This window comes from Plectrocnemia conspersa, unplaced genomic scaffold (genome assembly GCF_051122295.1).
Source record: "Plectrocnemia conspersa isolate PC_06_02 unplaced genomic scaffold, ASM5112229v1 ptg000004l, whole genome shotgun sequence".
Taxonomy (NCBI): Eukaryota; Metazoa; Arthropoda; class Insecta; order Trichoptera; family Polycentropodidae; genus Plectrocnemia; species Plectrocnemia conspersa.
This window is the reverse complement of record NW_028277168.1, coordinates 19,950,938-19,967,364: the sequence shown is the minus strand read 5'-3', so window position 1 is coordinate 19,967,364 and position 16,427 is coordinate 19,950,938. Positions and strand designations below refer to the sequence as shown.

Below are 16,427 nucleotides of genomic sequence, written 5' to 3'. Positions count from 1 at the left end.
CAGTTTTTTTAATTATTAACAAGTAATTTAATAAATATAAAAATTAATAATACAATATTTTCCTATTTGTTTTTGTATTTTCTAATAACTGCAATATTTTACCATTGTATTTATTGGCAAAATAAATAAATTATTATTAAACTAAATGTTTACTTTGTATTATGGTAAAAATAAAAGCCTGATAATAATATTTTATTAAAAATAAAAAATATTTTTGTGATCGACGATATTAAAATATTGTTTAGGCCAAAATGTTATTTGTTATGAAGACCGTTCATGGTCACAAGATATTATGTTATGACATCAGCTGTCATTGTTTTGAACGCAGGCTTGGTGGCAATGTTCCTCCATAAAGTGATAATTATAAGTATAGTTTTAAGTTTCTTGGCTGCGACACAATGTTACAAGCCAGTAATACTCCTCCACGGTGTTTTGACGGGTGCTCCGAGCATGAATCTAATCGCCAGTCGCATTCAAGAAGTAACAAAGAATATTACATAAATTTCATGCATATATTTGTCATTCATATACTAATAAATTATACACACAAACATACTTCGACTTAAAAAAATTAAAAGTTTCCATTGCATCTCATGTTTTGATGACAAATATGACGCACATTCTTTGACGTAGATAACATGTTATCTATTTATGTATGAACAAGTATTGAAATTTGTCAAAATATTTATTTAGATACATCCTGGAACAGAAATATTTAACATTGAACGATTCGGAGGATGGTCCAGCTTAGAACCAATGTGGCGTCAAGTTCTCGAAATCGGTAAAGACGTTGTAAATATATCATCGAGGTACCCCGATGGAGTAAATCTTATAGGTATGTTTATATTTAAAATTAGATTGTACGATCAACTGTTTTATTTATGTACATAATCGTTTATGTTCTAGGATACTCTCAAGGTGGTTTGATATCGAGAGCAATATTGGAAAACTATCCAGAACACAATGTTAAAAATTTTATTTCATTAAGTTCACCGCAGGCTGGCCAATATGGAGGTAATTGATAAATAATATAATATAATTCATTATAATTTTATAACATATCATCTTTACAGCTGCCTTTCTACATTTAATCTTTCCTGGACTCGTGAGAGATACAGCATTTGAGCTATTCTATTCGCGAGTCGGACAACACACAGCTGTAGCCAATTATTGGAACGATCCAAAACATCAAAAGTTGTTTTTCGACTATAGTGTATTTCTGCCATACATTAATAATATTATAGAGTAAATATATTGTTTATTCCAATTATTTAAATACTTGTATTAGTGATAATAATAAGATAATCTATTTCAGATCAGATAAAAGCGAACAATTCAAAAAAGGATTATTAAAATTGAAGAAAATGGTTTTAATTGGTGGACCGAATGATCAAGTAATCACGCCTTGGCAAAGCAGGTTTATATTTGTATTAGATTGTTAATTAATATTTCTATACGGCTATATTAATAATAATTATTTGTATTTTAGCCACTTTGGATATTATGACGTGAATGAAACTGTGATTGACATTAAATCTCAAGATCTATACACAAAAGATCTCATAGGAATAAAAACATTGGACAAAAGTGGAAGGCTGCATATCATCACAGTGCCGGGAGTAGATCACTTCATGTGGCATCTTAACAACTCCATAACTGACAGCTATCTTCTTCCATATTTAGATTAATCTTATTTATAACAATTTTTTACAAAACAATACAATAACAATTAGATTATTATAGAGTGAATAATTTCATTGGACTATTAATTTATTGTAGATAAATTAAAATCTAATCGTAAATTAATTATACTCATTTATCATATGTCTAGTCATATTGACCATATTTTTATATACACTTTTTAGAGGGCGTGTTTTGTGTGTAACTCCTATTGTAGACGTTACATTATTTTTATAATAATAAATGCATGTGATATTTAAAACGCTCAATTCTGTCTTGGAACTCATTTGTGTTAAAATGACCAATAGAAATATTATTGTGTTAAGATGTATTACGAATAGATAGCATTGCACTAGTCTTGTCGCAAAGATAAGATTACTCAATTAATATGTAGAAATAGCTGTATCATTATTTTGTTTAAAATAAACATCTTTCTACATATATATCGTCGATTGTTTACACACTTTTATGATTATTTATTATACATTTCAAAATTTGTATTCATTTAAAGTTGATTATTTAATTCTAGATTACAATCCATAATTTTTTGTTTAATTATAATTTTTGTTATAATGGTGATATATACCTAGTTTATTTTTACATAAATGCTTTTTACGACAAAGTGTTATACATATTTATAGTATAATAATATTTTTTCTATGACGTTACTTGTTAAAGGTTTCTAACCACAAAGATTCAATAGCCTTATGGAAATTTATACACCAGATTCAAATTATTTTTTTATGTAAGTATATATTTTTTGTAATACTAAATCGATATATCAATATATATGATTTCATTTGCTAAAATCATTGATAATTAATCAACTGTGTGCTTAATAATTCGAATAAAAACCTTAAAAATGCAACATGAATTCAAAACCCCATTCTATTGTCCTGTAAATTGGCAGTAATACTACATATACTTTGAAAAGCGATAAACAAATGGCAATACGAATTTCTTTGAGCAGACTTTTTCCTTTTTGTTGAAATTCCATTGACCAATGACAATCAAACAATCAAAACTGACTTCAGAACTGAAAAAAAAAGCCTTTAGGTCTGTTCATCGCTGAAGGGGTTAATTGTATAGACATATCTTTAATAATGCCATCTAATATAGCAAATATGGTGGGATAATATTATACAGTTGATCGCATAGCTCGATTTCTTTCACTCCCCCTTGTTTCTGAAAGACTGAAGAAATATTGGTATTTGTTTTTTAGTGCTAAGAGCTAACATATAGTAGCTTATTATAGTTGACTCCTAGGCGATTTTATGAATGTTCTCTGTAGAGCACGTTTATTTTTTACTAGCCTCTATCAACTCTCCTATCTCTAATGGGGCCCATGAAATCATAAATAAGCACAACTTAGAGTTCATGATGTTCTGCAGTTCCACAAAGTAACACAATAGCTGATTTCAAACTTGAAAAAAGCGGTTTATTGATGGTTTGGTGGAAAAGGTTGGGACTTTCTAGGAATAATTGATTCCAGCGATTCACTACCGCCAGTGAAAAACTTTCCCACAAAACCTAATGAAATCTGTGAAGAGAGATTATGCGTATTATCTTTTTAAACGAACCGTAGGTATCATTTGAAAACTAAATGCCGAGGAAGAACATTTAATTTTACGACGTGTACAGATCTCTTCAATAGTAATTTTCGACCTACAATCAAAATTAAACGACGTAAAGTTGGCTCAAGCTGTTGGTGCCTCGAACATCCGTCGTACTCACCTCCAATGATTTTCATATCTCAAAGAGGTGCAGCATGTGGAGAATGTATAACTGCGCACTTGGTGCGTTAATTTTTTCTAGAGAAATCAATGCATTTTTAAGCGCTGAAAATATTGTATTGAACTATCTTTATGACTGAAGACTAAATATATAAATGTCTCGTTTTGTACCGTAAGTGTTTTCCATTAATAAAATCCATAATCAACATACGCAACCGATTCACTCGCGTATGGCCTCGCACTCACTCACCAGAGCCGGCCCCGTCCATAATTATAATATAACTGTATTATGCCTCAATAGTAAAAGCAATTGAAACTAGTCGTTTAGTCACAAAATAATAAATTATAATATTTTTCTATTATTAAATTTAATTTAATGTGTAAAGAATTTTTATTAGTTCTACGAAACCTCTAGCTTTTACTAAATTGTAAGAAAATAAAAATTATGATTTTTATATATATGAATAAATAAACGCGTAATTAAAAATATGTACTAATATATTTAATATTAAATTAGTAATAAATATACATTTTAAAAGTTTAGCATGATAGCAACATCATTATCTAGTTCATGGTTCTCCCGAATGGCAACACCGTTATAGAGTCAGCCGCCCGGAACCGCTGAGGTTATGTTTATGACTGACATGTGTGTCCTCTGACGTGTTTTTAACCATAGGCGTTTTCGCACATATACAGGTACTAACGCAAATTATTTATATTATTTTCTATAATACGCGCGTCTCACGGAACGGCTCCATTTCGTAGTTTACATTCGCCGGTTATTGACAGCGGATATTGATTTATGAATGCACCAATAAAAACCAAGGTTGCATCTAGATGCACTCGGCGCATTGTGTTTTATTAGTCATCTCGTGCGTACGACTCGCAATATACAATTATCGAATCATTTTCAATTATGAAAAATAGTAAAATTGGTCCTAATGCAGTTGAAATATGAGCATTAACATTAGACAGCCGCCATTTTGTTATCGCATTTGAAGTATTTACTTTTTTTTCTTTAATAACCTAACCTCAAAATATATAATACATATAGCGATTTATATTAATATAAATGTACATATCAATACTAGATACGCAATTTAATTAAATGTTTCTAATCTTTGACTATTCAATAAAATAGTATTTTTTGAAAATTTTATATGAAACATCTGGAAGCATTGTTCCTTTGTCAAAACGTTCCATTCCTTGCAAAATTCTTAAAAATTGTTTTTATATACTTTGCAGCTTATCTTCATTACAAATATTTAACTCTATTATACGTGTCAGTTACATGATAACAATTCACAAAAATCAACTATAAAGCTCATTTAATATATTCATTTGCAACTTAAAATATATCATCTACCAGCGAGGTAATTAATAATATATTTTGATTGAACAATTAATGTATTACACTAATCATGTGTCAGTGTCGAATGTGGAACAGTACGGATGTATCAAAGTAGTGTAGCAGGTCATCAAGTCAGTAGTCCTTAAAGAGCCGTTTAATGTTACTCAAATGCATGACTGTAGTTCCAAGTTCTTGCGAACTCTTTTATATGCTTTTTTCGAGCAGCTTTGCTGAATAATGAATGAGTTTTTTTCAATCAGTTAATCCCCACCCTCTAATGAACTTACCTGTCATCCGGCTCGTGTGAATTTTTAAAGGCAATCCCTAAATAAGTATTATTTTATAGCTTTGCGGTTCTTTTACATAAATTAATGAATACAAAAGAGTTAAGCTTGATGATAATTCAATGTAATTACTAACTGAGCATTGAATGCGGACAATATCATTTAAAACTAAAGTTTGTTTCGCGATATATACGAATACATGGATTCAGAAACAACCCCGGCTAATATGGACTTCTTTTCTTTTCCTTCTCTAATTTCAGCAATATTTGCATATTTTTCTCTTAGCTTTCCCGTGTTCATCTTTTTCACAAAAAATTGAAAGATCAGATTTTCTAACCTTTTCTGTCGTAAAGGAGAAGCCTACTATTTTTTCTGTTACTTTAATTATAAAATCACGTAGGAAAATTCTTGTCTCGTTACAGGAATTATTTAAATTAATGCTATACATGAATTTATTTTACTCTTATTACCATATTTGGTTTGGCGATTCCTTGCTTCTGTTGACACCAGGGCTATGGAGTCGGACTTATAAAAAATCGACTGACTCGAAATCCTTTTTATAATTTTCTTTAACAGGTTAAAGAGTGTTTATTTTCCACGCCTAAAATAATCAAATATGATTTAAAAGATTTTATAAACGGTGACTTATTAGAAGCAATTATGTTTTTAAGATTTAATTCAGTTTAAATCACTGATGAAAAGGATTAAATCTAGATTTAGTATTGAAAATTTAAGATTAGATTTAGTCAACCTGGCAAAATGAAACCAGCTTTTTCCCTTTCAAGTGTAATTATTAAATTTGTTATTTTTATTTATTTTAATGCATCGTTTTATTCTATTTTTTATTTAATATAAATATTTTATTTCACTTAACATACATTATGTATATTATTTTATTAAATTTATTTTTTATACTTACTTTTTTACATATATGTGAATTAACTAAACGTGACCTTTTTTTGTTTAATGATTTTTTAAATTTGAAAATAACTGGTATTTTTATTGCCATCAATTACATGCTGGTAAAAAATAATCTTATTAAAATTGTTGAAGTCGGAGTCGGTAAAATTTTAAACGACTCCACAGCCCTAGTTGACATTTTGATAAAATTGTGAACACCTCTTGACGATTTTTACATTTTTTTACCATATCCCCTGTATTGTCTATTTCATCGCTGGTTCACCTCTTTAGTTTTATATTAGCATAGCAATCGGATTATATTTCCTGTTCATTCTTAATGTTTCGGTAATGTAGGATTTTTGCCTTATCGGTTTTTCTGTAATAGGGATTCTCGTATAAAAGTTTTTCATAAACAAACTCACTATATGCTATTCTCTCTACCATTAGTTTATGGATCCTTTTTCTTATCTGCAGGTGGCATTTTTCAGTTTTTAATGCAACTTGTTTATGGGTAGCCCTTTTTCTTATTGTTATATTTGGTTAATTTTTAGCCATAAAATGCACAAATTTTGCTGGTATCTATCATATTTCGCAGAAATTTACAATCATTCCATTTGAGGGTCCATTTTGGTAAAGGGCATATTTTATGACATAATTTGGATCAATGTTGAAACCATTGGTTGCTGAACCTTTTGAGATTGCTATATAAATATCAATGAATCACACATAATAATAAATATATGTTCAAAAAAATGTTATTCGCCTCTTACTGCCCATTAAAAATGAATTTGATTTTTTTCTTTAATGATTACGTCAGATCAGACAATTTTCAACCAAGTACCAAAAGTCAAAATATCGGATTCTGGCAAACAAAAAGTTAAATGATGTTATTTGATTGCTTTTATTTACAATAATTTTGCAAACACAGTAAACCCTAACCAATCCAGACTTAGTTTTATCCGAACCTCACCTAATGCAGAGAGCTCTAAAAAAATTTAAAATGTAAAAATCAGACGACGATTGTTCAAAGGTCATATGTATTGCGACTGAGGTCATTAGGCAACAACCTGGTTCCCGGCTGTGGTCCAGACAGCTGCTTGTTATTTGTTACATAGTACACCTGTTGAGCTCATATTGTCCATATGCAGAATGAATATGATCAAATTGAATGACCAAAAATCCTCTCATATCTACGTCATTCAACAAATGCCACACTTATTAGGCGAAAAAAAAGTGCTGTTCTGTAGAATATTGTTTTTTTTTAAATAATTAGCCAGAGTGAACACCCCCATAAATAACTCTCTGCAACAAATCCTTTTCTGAAGAAAAACTCCGAAAATTTAACTTAGATATGTGCGCAAATAATTTGTTTTATGGAACAAAGTATTTATTTAAATGCAGATATCTCATAAAATAATTTCCTGTTTTTTATAATATAATAATAAAAAAAATTATAATAGAAATAATGTGCCTAACCTTTAGAAGTCCAGAGGCATCTATGTCATACCCAATATATTTTCTATTTTGTAAAGCCATTTTAAATGATTTGACGATAAAATTTATATTATTTTATTTCATAAGTTTCTACGTATAATATGATTATTATTACCTTATTTGTATTAATGTCATGTTAAATATCTTATCATAATGTTTCGTTTATTATTTTTCAGCATCAAGATGACTACATCTTTGGCGCAACAGCTTAAAAAGCTACAACTTCCGCAGTCGTCTGCGTATAAAGAGCAAAAGAAGAAGGCCTCGTTATTGTTCGATCCAAAAGAAGCAGCGTCTATCGACAAAGAAACTTTCTATGAAATTGGATTAAGTGGTTTCACAGAATTAAAAAACATCAATTCGTTTTTTAACGAATTTGAAAACACTCTCTTCAGCGTTTCTTCTAAAGTTTTCGAGAGAGCAGTGCAAACGGAAGAGTCCAACAAAAAGTTAAACACTGCATTAAGAAGTTTCCTATTGAAACTCTCTCCTTATTTTTTACTTCTGCCTTCTCAGAAGGCTCTAGAGTGGCTCATACAAAGATTCCACATTCATTTATATAACAAGAATGATATATTTACGCTCATATTGCCGTATCACGAGACCAAAATTTTTATACGTTTTGTTCAAATAATGAACTTGAGCGACGAGACCGAATTTTGGCATTGGCTGGAGCCGATCCAGAAGCCCGGAATTCCTTTAGCTAAAATCGTATTGCACAACCATTGCGTATCGAACGTTGGATTTTTGAAGTTCATATCTGATATGATAAAGGGTACTTTGGATGAGTTTGGCGATAAAGCTGAGATTCTTACGACGCTCTTTGCGTTTTATTGTTCGACTATTGTCGGTACTTTAGAAAGCGCACCAAAAATAACGGAAGCTATTGTTACGAACATTTTACCTGGAATAATGGAATGTTTGTCGTCTCCGTTGATTGATTTGCGAGCTGCCGGTTATATGATCACGGCACAATTGGTTCTGAAGGTTCAGTTGAAAGCTAAAACTGCAAAGCACTTAGTGCATAAAATAATTTTGTTCAATCCTGAACTGAACTATGAAGCTGTCCTATTATTGCATATCATTTATGAATCGCAAAGTAATATTATAAACATTTCAGAAAAATGTTTAAACAACTTCACTCCAAATCATTTGGAAATGTTGTGCTTAAATCTTGAATTGCTGATTAAGAGCGGAATCAACATTACTAAATTTATGTTGGCTTTTATGCGTGGAGTTTTACCACTAGTGCAGAAAGATCAAGAGTATTTCAAGAGATTTTATAAGCTACCCGAAGCTGTTGTAGCTGATGTAAATGTTGAATCATCCATTGCCGAAGATTTAATCAAGTAAGTTGATTTATCAATAACACTAACCCAAATATAAACTTTTTGCTACAAAAGTAAAATAATCTATTTAAATGTGAAAATTTGCACTTAAAACTTTAAACATAACAATTTTTTTTTATTAATAGTGAAAAAATCATTTTTAATTATATTTTACATCAAATACATTGTTTTTGATACATTATTTTTTTAATAGATATTTTGAATGCTCTGATTTTAACTCTGACATAAAATTGACCTTAATAGAAACATTAATATTAGTCATATTGAGCGACTATTATCATTGTTATTTATTTAATGTTATACTAAATTTAATCCACTTAACCCTTTAAACGCCAGCAACCATTTTTTATGTTATTTCTCTTCACGCGTCTTAATTTACTGATAAATGAATCTAGTACAATAAAATTTACTAAAAAACAAATTGTAAATAATTAATTAATTTGTTTTAAAAAAATAATCAACAAGCGAGTCGCTGGTGTTTAAGTGGTTAAAGCAAAATAGGCATTCCAGTCAGCATTGCTGCCTCAATGATGTATGTTTCTATGCTTTCACAACTAATGGCGTACCATTACACAATTTTTATGGACCCAAACTCTTCAACAGCATAATAGCGCTACTAACCTTAATACTTACATTATATATTGATTAAGGAAACTAAACATGAACATGCTGCAATTGGTACCATTTATTTAATTTCCCTATTAACCACTTCATAACTGAAATGTTTTTCAAAAGTTGTTCAAAAAATCGATATTTTTTTCTTCTCTTTTTTTAGGTAAATAATAAATATTTAACAATAAAAAAAATATTTTTTTAGATTATGTTTTATGAATCATTACTTCTATTGTTCAATTTTTTTATTATTATATTTAAAAAAACGTGTTATTCGAGGCATGTTCTAAAAAATATTTTTTTTTTTAAATATTTATTATTTACCTAAAAAAAAGAGAATAAATTAATATCGATTTTTTAACAACTTTAAAAATCGAACATCCCACACATGTGCGGAACCAATCTTGACCCTTTCTCCGCAGATGGCTTCTATAGAAGTCATCAATAAAATCGCCAGTACTTATTGGGCACCTAAGGGTGCCATCAACCTTTGAGCCTAATAATATGGCTATTTAGTATAATTTAAGGCTGTAAATTACTTGAATTTATTGAACCCAAATATTTTTTTTAAATATGGCATGAATAGGTGCCCCTCACATATTAACAAATTTCGAAACGGCCCGTAAAAATATCAGCTACACTGAAGAGGTTAAGCGGTTAAAACTGTTATGAAAAATTAATACCAATTTAAATAAGAATGCAATTTTACATTTAAATAAGTTATTAGTTTTTTTGTAGCAAAAAACGCATTGCGCAGCGTAATCTTATAAAAACAAAATATGTTTTTTTTTCAGATGTGTCATTGATTGCTACGTTCCAAGTGTTAAAAAAGCTGCTGAAAATGACGACGAATCTGATATTGAAGTAATTGAAGACGACAATAAAACGAAGGATTTAAGTCCAATACAAACATGGTATTCAGGATTTTTGAAAAGCCTCGAGCAAAAGTATCCATCTGAATTCGATCAGGTGTTGAAGCAATATAGAACAAACAGTCAAGTGTCCGAAGAAAAACTATCGTCTCTCAGCGAAATTCTCGGATTCGCTCCAAAAATAATGAAAAAGTTGGGTGATTCGTATCTATTTGAGAAATTGTATCATCACAATATAGACGTTCGCGTTAAAGCAGTCGATTATTTGATATCTGAATTCAAGACTTTATGCATCGACAATAAAAAATTCTTAGGCGAATCTGTGCTCGATCGTTTAAACGACGAGAGCCCAGATGTTGTACAGCCGATCTTGTCGATCAACGTCAATATTCTAATAGACGTTATCGACAAAGAAGTGCTTATAGATAATCTACAAAAGATTATTATCAAAGGACAATTGCAATTACCGTGGTTTAAAGCTGCTTGTGAAGCAATCAAAATTTTGCTGACGTTTGATATCGATCTATTGAACAACGAAATATGTTTCTCTATAATGCCATATTTATTCCCGACCAATGAAGATGCTAAAGATATCGTTTTGAATATTTTAAAATCAGAATTGGGTAAATATCTTTTGTCAAATCAAAATGTTTCGAATATCACTGATAAAGACGATCATAAAAAGATTTGTAAGGATATATTCAATTTGTTAAAGACAGGTTCTAATTTGAAGCAAACTGATTTAGTAGACATTTTAGATTGGGTGGAAGAAGAGAATTATATGTCAATTTTCTATTCTTTAATTTTGATATCGTTCAATATTAAGAATGAGAATTTAGAAAGTAACCTAAAATTGCTCAAAGAAATAACTCAGTTCATTAAAAGATTGAACATTGTAACCGTCGATGAGACTACCGTATTATCTGAAGATACTATTGTGACATTTATAGACGCAACGAAAGAGAACAAATTTCCAATTGAACTTTATATGTATATTTTACAACAACAAATCGAAAATATTGTTGTGTCTGATCGTTCTCAACCTTGGCTCGATTTTAGCGAAAAAAATTCCAGTAACGAATTCATCGTGAATTTATTTGAAACAATACTCAATAGTCGCTTCAGAAAGTATAAAAAATGCTATAGTTCAACCATGAAAGCCTTGCTCGACATCATATGTCCGAATAATAAAGACAAAGTTGAGTTCATGGCAAATTTGGTTATAGGATTCACTAGTTCTAAAAAGGAGACTGAAAATTACGGCGAATCAAACGCGATTCTCATCAGAACTATCCGAATAATGAGCGCTATGTTTCAAAATATAAAGGACTTGGCTTGGGCGTGCGAATCAGATATCATAATCACATCCATTATCTTGTGCGTCCACTCTAAAGAATTCTTAGTAAGAGAAGTCACTTTTACTATTATAAAAACTATCCTGGACAAATGCGCTCCTAGCACTAAATACTATTTTCTATTCTTGCAAGAATTATCGGCTAGAAAGGAACAATTGATGATTGATCATAATCAATTGCCTTTGGTTGTGTGGACGATATTGTTCCAAGATAAATGCAAATTGAGAGCGCTACAAGTTCCAATGAAAACGACCATGAACTCATTACTGAAAATACTTTTGAGCAAATCGACTCCGTATCATGTGAAGCGATGTTTAACTACAATTTTAGTGTATATAAATACACCGGGCGTTTTAAATACGTTATCGCCGCTTGCGATGGATATTTTAGAAGACAGCAAGAATTCAATAATGGATTATCATCGGTCTCAAACGTTTGCAAACATCATACACCGCTTAAGTGTTAAAACTTACACTCCTGAAAGTGACGATCTGTGGAAATTGATCATAACTTCGTTCGACAGATTGACTATGATCGACGACGAGAAGAACATTCTTTATTCTTGTATATTTATAATGAAGCAAATCAATCAAGACCTCTTCGGTATATTATCGTTGGAAAGATCTCAAGAAATCCTCAAAGCGGTCATATCCGCTGGAACATATGGAAATAATGCATTTATAGTAACAACAGCCTCTAAACTCATGAAGCGTATTGAATTGTCGGCGGATCAAATGCTACCGTTGTTTAACGAAATGCAAAAGGCTTATGCGTCCGACAAAAATAAGACACAGAAACGATCGTCGACTCCAACTTTATCGCTCTTAGAATCGAAGGAATGGAAGCTCGGTGTTACACTATTGGAATACATTCAAGATAAAAAGAAATTGAACGGTATTGATGAAATATTGAAAGTATTATTCAGTACTTTGAAGATGTGCCTGAGTTTCGATGAACAATCTGCTGTCGAATACATCAAACAATTGCTCTTATCGTGCATTCTACATTGCTGCCAAAAAGTCTATCCATTCGAAAACACCAAGGATAAAGACACTTATAAAAAAGCGATCGATATCGAAATGATTATTCTCTGTATAAGAGGAACGCAAAATCCTCAAACTCATCATCACACGTTAATGCTTTTACCACAAATTGCTTTGATGTTCCCGAACGAGGTGCTGCAACACATGATGGCAATCTTCACTTTTATCGGATCGTCTGTCTTGAGGCAGGATGACGCTTATAGTTTCCAAATCATCACAAAGATAATCGAAACTGTGATTCCGATCCTTGTTAAACCTGATAACGTCACTATATTAGACGATAAACCAGTACCCGTGTTACAATCTCGTGTAATACCGGTGTTACGTATATTCGTAGATGCCGTTTTGGATATTCCAGAACATAGGAGATTCATTTTATACAAAAAACTAATCGACACGCTGAACGCTGAACATTTTCTATGGACGTTTTTGGGATTGATGTTTGAAAGTTACATAGTTCACGGCGCAAACGAGAAGAAGGCGGTGGATGATCTGCAGCGTAAATTATCCGACAAAGAAAAACCCGTTGGAAGATTAGATTTTGCTATTTCGTTAACAGTTGACTTTGCTCCTAACGTCATAATGGAGACGTGTAGTAAATTGATTACGTTTTTGAAAACAATGCCTGAAGAAAAACCTGACGGTGAAGAAGTGGTGAAGAAAGTCGATCCGACTGTTATATTCTCAGTTCCTCATCATACTGCTAAACAATTGAGACATTTCAAGTACACCATCATTACATTTGTCAATAGTCTTTTATCATCAGAGATCTTCATTGCGAATGTAAATGCATTTGAAGACAAACCCATTATGGAAACTCTGTATAAAACTTTCATTGTGAATATATTGACGTTTATTCAGACTGTATCAAGAACGGCCGATCAGAACGTAGGAAAACCTCAAGCTAAATATTGGAAAGTCATGCTGCATCATTGCTACGAAGTCCTTGATAATGCCAATAATTTATTATCAAGTAAAATGTTTGTGGTTGTAGTCCGAGGATTAATGAGTCACAACTTATTGGCCGTTAAAAGAAAATCCATGGAAATATTGAACAATAAACTACAGCATCACGCGTCATTCTTCACTACATGCGAAAGTAACATAATGTTCAGCTTATTAGAACCATTATTGGACATCGTCAAAGATATCAGAGTATATAGCGAGGAACCGCAAATCAACAAACAAGAAACTGAAGTAAATCAGCAGACTGCACTTCTATCATTGAAATTGTTGATCAGATTATTGTGTAATGATCATCCTGAAGAATTTAAACCGATCCTCGTTTTAGTGACCGATTTGATCAAATCGCCGGCTTTTAGCGGAAACCTGATGGCATCTGTCGTGTTATGTTTGGCGGAACTATGCAGCAATTTAAAGACTCACGCCATAAGTTCTTTACCAATGTTTATGCCGAGTCTCATTAAAATATTGAAATCTCAGACAAAAGAAGATGCCCCGGATTTAATTCTTCTGAGTGTGATTACTGCGATTTATAAAGTCGTCGACACAGTTCCGCGATTCTTAAGTCCGTATTTGGAAAAGCTTCTGTATCAACTTGCTATATTGTCGGCGAAATGGGAGAAGAAGAATAAATCATCGCCGATTATGGCTAAACTGACTATGATCAATAATAAGATATCTAATAAGATTGCGCCGAGGGTGCTGATTCCGGTGATTAGTCAATGCTATAATCTTCTTTTGAAGAAGGGTAGCTTTGACGCGATCGGCCCAGCTATGAATATTTTAGCCGAAAGCTTTTCTGGTGTGACTGGTCCAAGTTTCACGGCCTTACAACAAGATTTGACGAGCTTCTTTTTATTGGCATTGCAATTTAGAAGCGATTATGTAGAAGAGAGTGAAATATCTCAGGAACAGATTGATGTAATTGAAGAACATATAATAAAAGCTCTAGTGGCACTGGTGCTCAAGCTTTCTGAATCATCTTTCAGACCTTTATATTATAAGATATACGATTGGTCCAATAGATCTAATGATGATAAACATAAATATAGATCGATCACGTTTTACAGGTAATTTAATTTTTTTATTTGTATTACAGTGTGGCCCAATTATTTGGGTATTCCTATATAATATTTTAATATTTTATATTGTTTTTAGGCTCAGTAGTCAGATTGCTGAAAGTCTGCGCGGTTTATTTATATTATTTGCCGGTCATTTCATCAAGAATGCTGCCGATTTACTCAACGCTTGCAACAAGACCAAAACTGAAAAATTATACTTTGACGACGAATCCGATTGTTGCATTTTAATTGAATACATATTAAAGACGTTCTATTCTGTATTCACTTACGATAGTCAAAACTTTGTCAACAAAGAAAGATTTGAAACGATTATGCAACCACTTGTGGACCAATTGGACAACACCGTAGGTGGAACTGAATCTTTGACTTTAAGAGGAAAAGAACTGATTATACCGTGTATAGCACAATTCTCCATGGCCACTGCCGATGATTCGTTATGGAAACCGTTGAATTATCAGATTTTATTGAAGACGAGACACGCTGATGCTAGCATTAGGTATATATTTATTTTTTTTATTTACCTTTATAATTATGTATACTAGTGTTTTGTTACCAATTAGTAGGTGTTTAGGATGCTCTCTTTATGACATTGCGACATAAAAATTCCCATGAAAGATTAAGAGAGTCAATGATTGTCATGCCCATGGCAATACAATTTGAATCAATCAGTGCGATGCTGAGATTCAACACATTCTTACTATTATCTACGCGGTCGATATTGCTGCCCAATCGCATGTGTATTCTATGTCTTAACAAACAACTGTTTGTGCAGTAGCGATATAATACCGCTACTAAATTTGACCATTAGTTAAAGAACTTTATCATTATCATGTAAATTGAGTGCTGCATCTTCTCTTAAATCTTAAGTCATTCGTTGTAGATTCTTACATTGTGATATATATTAAAGACGAGGATGATAATTTAATATAATACTTACAAACTATTTCATTCCACATACAAACAGATTATTATATGGATTCTTTAACATTATTTTTTATTAAAGATTACTGGGCTTGGAATCCATGCGTGAAATGGCTACAAAACTTGGCGATAGCTGGTTGCCACTATTGCCTGAAAGCGTGCCATTCCTTGCCGAACTTTTGGAAGACGATATGCCAAGTGTTGAATCAGCTACGCAAAAAGCTATTCAAACTCTAGAATCTGTGCTTGGAGAGCCGCTGCAGAAATATTTCTAATCATATAATGTATATTTTACTCATGTGTATCCTATGTTTCATGTAACACTTTTGTTTTAATCAAATACATATATTATATGGTCTGTAGATTATCTTATTTTTTGATAAGTTTCCTGTAATCCTGAACAGACCCATTTGCTGTTTGTTCAGTGCTTTTTTTTCACTTACCTTCTACATACATAATAAGCAACTGAATTATTCCTGAACAACCTAACTTAACTGCCGTGAACAGTGTGCTAGCACAACCTAACATAACTGTCGTAAACAATGTGCTGGCACAACTTTGACAACCTGAGACGACTGCTATAAAAGTGGGGTGTAAGAAGTTATAGGCAAACAGGTAGAATAACTCCGTCAAATTAACAAAACTAAATTTATTTGTCGTATTTTAAAATTAGTTTAAAATAAGCTTATAAATACAAAAATGTATTTTTTTCAACATAGCACTACTACTGTAAACGATGTGCTAGCACAACCTAACATAACTGCCGTAAATGATGTGCTAGCACAACT

At 31.7% G+C, this 16,427-nt stretch overlaps 2 protein-coding genes across 2 annotated transcripts; both read left to right on the top strand.

Moving 5' to 3' along the window:
- The first annotated feature begins 297 nt into the window (after window positions 1-297).
- On the top strand, window positions 298-1,949 carry Ppt2 (palmitoyl-protein thioesterase 2). The gene is made up of 6 exons (XM_088185248.1): window positions 298-480; window positions 694-835; window positions 907-1,014; window positions 1,074-1,245; window positions 1,316-1,417; window positions 1,490-1,949. The coding sequence occupies exons 1-6, from the start codon at window positions 298-300 to the stop codon at window positions 1,686-1,688; spliced, it is 906 nt and encodes a 301-aa protein (XP_088041374.1). The 3' UTR covers window positions 1,689-1,949.
- A 2,056-nt stretch (window positions 1,950-4,005) lies between these two features.
- Window positions 4,006-16,001, top strand: l(2)k09022 (HEAT repeat containing 1 homolog l(2)k09022). The gene is made up of 5 exons (XM_088185246.1): window positions 4,006-4,109; window positions 7,619-8,791; window positions 10,198-14,706; window positions 14,795-15,214; window positions 15,722-16,001. The coding sequence occupies exons 2-5, from the start codon at window positions 7,626-7,628 to the stop codon at window positions 15,912-15,914; spliced, it is 6,288 nt and encodes a 2,095-aa protein (XP_088041372.1). The 5' UTR covers window positions 4,006-4,109; window positions 7,619-7,625; the 3' UTR covers window positions 15,915-16,001.
- The last annotated feature ends 426 nt before the right edge of the window (window positions 16,002-16,427 follow it).

Coding starts and splice junctions, on each gene's coding strand:
- Ppt2 (XM_088185248.1), top strand. CDS start 298: ATGACATCAGCTGTCATTGTTTTGAACGCAGGCTTGGTGGCAATGTTC. Junction 481..693: donor TCGCCAGTCGCATTCAAGAA/GTAACAAAGAAT, acceptor ATATTTATTTAG/ATACATCCTGGAACAGAAAT. Junction 1,418..1,489: donor ATCACGCCTTGGCAAAGCAG/GTTTATATTTGT, acceptor TTTGTATTTTAG/CCACTTTGGATATTATGACG.